Consider the following 4377-nt stretch of genomic DNA (forward strand, 5'->3'; position numbering starts at 1 on the left):
GTATATAACTCACTATATGATCTACAACATACATATATACCAACAGGAGGTATTATCAGAGTAGTAACGTATATAACTCACTATATGATCTACAACATACATATATACCAACAGGAGGTATTATCAGAGTAGTAACGTATATAACTCACTATATGATCTACAACATAGATATATACCAACAGGAGGTATTATCAGAGCAGTAACGTATATAACTCACTATATGATCTACAACATACATATATACCAACAGGAGGTATTATCAGAGTAGTAACGTATATAACTCACTATATAATGTACAACATACATATATACCAACAGGAGGTATTATCAGAGTAACAATTTAGTATGTCAACTTTGAATTGTATTGTATTTGAATTAACAATTAACAAATAAACAAATACGTAAATTAAGCAATCGATAGTCCTATAACCTCAAAATAAACATAGGTATAAAAATTGAATAAAGGGCAATAAAGGGCTATAACTCTGCATAATGTGATAGAGGATGCATTTTCATACACAACACTTCGTCATCCAAAATGGTGTTCACATACAAATTTGGTAATTGGAAGAGTATATGAGGTGTACCCAAGAGAAAGTAATGCATGGACAAATGGACTGATTCCGACTGACTGACGGAGGGAGTGTAAATGTATAGTTCCCTCTTATAGCACTGGTGAGGGACTATTAAACGTAGATTGCCTTAGATATAAATAAGGCTTCTTAATATCTACTACACAATTTGCTTTAATGCTATTCGGGTTTAAGAATTTGCTTAAAGAAGTGACTTAATTGGGGATCAGCCTCACTCTGCAATACAACAGTAACCGCCGCAAAAGGTATTTACAAAGAGTGGTATTACTAACAGCCTAGTGATGTAGTTAAAAGTGTTGGTGAGATTGTCAGGCAGCTGTATCGGTGTAATGGACCTCCTATAAATTGAATATCAACGTTATATGACTGTCATCATCAATTTCAGGTGTCAATAGTACAACATTTTAGCACACGTCCTGTTAGTCAGCCCTGGCGCTGACTGACAGCTAACATGCCTGATAAGCTGCTCAGGCTCTCTATCACCAAAACACACACGCGCTAAGCTCCTCCGTCTGATTGGGTAGGCTTTTACCAGTGTTCCAGCTATGTTACAACCAATATGGAGAATACTACTAGGCGAGTGAATAATTCACACTTTTTATTTCACAAATACAAAATTAGTTTCACAAATTGCATCTGTTAGAAAATAACAGTTGCATGATGTGCTAACGAATGAAAATAAATTCTTGAAATGTCGTGCAGCAAAAATGTTGAGAAGAGCTGACCAAAGGCAGGAGCCGCCAAGACAGATAAACAGTAGCTTTCTCAGAAAACGTGAAATTAACTTCCATTGTAGAAGCTTTTCTGGCTGTCTGCAACTATATCAATATTAACTAACAACCAACACATGCAGGTTATCCCTAATTAAGATTTATCATCTCTTTATACTCTTGTGGCCAATTTCCTTTATCTTTAACCAAGTCTTTACTCCCTACGGTGAAAAGTAGGGTTAATACTCCCAAAATCAGAAAGTAGCATCTACTCTCTAAACCAGAATGTAGTAAATACTCTTTAAATTAGACTGTAGCATCTAATCTCTAAACCAGAATGTAGAAAATTCCCTTTAAATTAGAAAGTAGCATCTAATCTCTAAACCAGAATGTAGAAAATTCTCTCTTAAATAAAATGTATTACGTCTACTTTGTAAACCAGAATGTAGCATCTACTCTCTAAACTCAAAACCTTATTTAAGTTCATAACGTAACACAGGTGTAGGTTGCTTTTAACAGGGACATGTTAGCTCCCTTTTCCCCTTTTACAACAGCCAATTCAAATTCAATACAAAACAACAGGAGAGCAAATTCAACACTGGGACATTTTTTTTTAAAAAGAAGAGGGAAAAATTTGAAGAGCCAAAATTCTTTATCACTTCCATTTGCTTGGCCTCCACAATGTTACCTGTGCTTTGCTGGGATGTGGTGCCCCCTGGAACTCAATGGTGCCATATGCATTTGTAGGATATGATTGCGTGTGTCCATAGGGATGCCATTTCTCATTGACAGGGGAGGGACTATAGAGGTTTGATAGCGTGTCATGCCAGTCTTTATTCCGCCCACAGCAGCACCTGTAAACAATAAGATGAATATTCTTACCAAAACCAGTCAGTGTCTATAACACTGGTCAACACAGGTAATGTGAAAAGAACAAAGCAAAGTCTCAAACATGTTGTCAGGTAATAATGAATATGAATTGTAACTCTATCAAGGTTGTTTGACCTGTAGCCTAAGGTTATCTGAACATCACATTCAAGGTCAACAGAACATCATGTGAATACCTACTCCTCCAAGTTATCTGACCATGAAGACCCTCAACGATGTGACCTGTAGCCAGCCCCCCATTCCAATGATACTTGACCTACAGCCCTTCGAAGATTTGTGACCTGACATTTCTTTCCAGTCCATTTTAAATCAAACATCATCATGTTTCCGTGGTCAGCAAGGTTGATATTTTGATGGATAAAGAGATACTGTTCATCATTGTTACAAAATCAGAGGTGCATTACTCACTTGCCCGGATCACGCAGGCTGGCGATGAATTTACAGCACTCGCGCTTGTAAAAGGTCTTTTCAACCCATGACCTCTGACTCTGGAAATATACAAACATTCAATTTAATCTCAACTCAGATAATCTTAATCATTCAGATAACAAAGAAGGTAAATAAGCAACTAACTCTGCTAATATCTACAGCATTAAAGTAACTCTGCAAATATCTACAGCATTAAAGTAACTCTGCTAATATCTACAGCATTAAAGTTACTCCTAACCTCTAAATACAAGGGATGTTGCAGATTTTCATTTCAACAATTCATTTACTTTTCTTTAACATCGAGGACAAAACACTTCTCACATCTTCCTAAAGAGGATATAGTCCTTTCAACTTCTACCTAAAGGGAACATAATGTCTTCCAACTTCCTCCTTTAGGGGGACAAAGTCCTTTAAAACTTCTGCCTAAATGGGACATAATCCTTTCAATCTTAATCCTAAAGGGGACATACTCCTTTCAATCTTAATCCTAAAGGGGACATAATCCTTTCAATCTTAATCTTAAAGGGGACATAATCCTTTAAATCTTAATCCTAAAGGGGACATAATCCTTTCAATCTTAATCCTAAATGGGACATAATCCTTTCAATCTTAATCTTAAATGGGACATCATAAATCCTTTCAATCTAAATCCTAAAGGGGACATAATCCTTTCAATCTTAATCCTAAATGGGACATAATCCTTTCAAACTTCTGCCTAAAAGAATTACAAAAGGATTGTGAAATTGATGAGAATAATTGAAAAGATATTGACAAATGTCTATTCAACTGAGAGTTGCTGCACCCGTCGGATGGTAACAATAATTACAGGACCAATACATTATTATATAGAACTAAAGCTAACATTGTGTTATAGTGTAAAATCATCCAAACACATTCCAGCTAAAAGGTGCTAATTACTTAAACTCTTTCTGTTTCTATTTCTCGGGATGTCGTGTACGCCTTGCCAGTAACGAGGAAAAGTTCGCCCTTCTAAACACATAAATGTAAATTCAAAACATTGAACTGTGTCCAACGGTCTTAAGTACTTTTTTATAAGTTGACATTTTTAATTCCAAACTGTGGATACAATCAGTCGACATCGGTAGCTAAACATTAACAGGCTGTGAGTTTTCATTTGGAACTCTTTATTGAAAACTGATGGAATCCTCTGCTATCTGTACCTGTTCATTTAACATGCTCCCTCACATTAACGGGTTCCAGAAAACAAATTTACTTGCGATATTGGAGGACGCAAAACCTATTTCTTCTTCAACGAAACCAATCTGCATGTACACAAATAAATGGTTTTGAATAGAAATCCGTACAAGTTAATGACTAAAAATTTATGGTTTTAGACTAGAGCACCCTGTACAAATAAATCATGGTATCCAATGAGAGGAATACACATGATTCAGTTATTATATACCTACGTGATGGTTCTAATGAAAACCTTCATCATTACATAATTACACAGATTATTGCCAGTAGAATATAAATATTGTATAAAACAAGAGGCCCATGGGCCTTAACGGTCACCTGAGTCTATAGTATTTATTTTTGTTGTTGAAATATGTACCAATTTGAGTAAAAAATAGTATAATGTTAACTTAACTTTGTCAGGACCATGAGCTGATCATTCCTAGACCAATTTTAAGTGAGATCGGCCTATTAGAACTTAGTAGCAAAATAGCGGCCATGGCAGCCAAATTGTATTTCTGATTGACCCGAAAAATAACAACACTTTGTCAGGACCATGA

The 4377-nt window shown here is 35.8% G+C and overlaps 1 protein-coding gene across 2 annotated transcripts in view; it reads right to left on the bottom strand.

Moving 5' to 3' along the window:
• The window catches only part of LOC110460047 (transient receptor potential cation channel subfamily M member 3-like), a 200909-nt gene that overhangs the window by 105808 nt on the left and 90724 nt on the right, over positions 1–4377 (bottom strand). For both annotated transcript variants that reach the window (XM_021512752.1, XM_021512751.1), the window contains exons 3-4: positions 2600–2679; positions 1992–2157 (exon numbers count right to left, since the gene is read on the bottom strand). In XM_021512752.1, coding sequence (XP_021368427.1) covers positions 1992–2157; positions 2600–2679 — 246 coding nt within the window. The remainder of the gene's footprint in view (positions 1–1991; positions 2158–2599; positions 2680–4377) is intronic.

Source organism: Mizuhopecten yessoensis, unplaced genomic scaffold (assembly GCF_002113885.1).
Source record: "Mizuhopecten yessoensis strain PY_sf001 unplaced genomic scaffold, ASM211388v2 scaffold10311, whole genome shotgun sequence".
NCBI classification, from domain to species: Eukaryota; Metazoa; Mollusca; class Bivalvia; order Pectinida; family Pectinidae; genus Mizuhopecten; species Mizuhopecten yessoensis.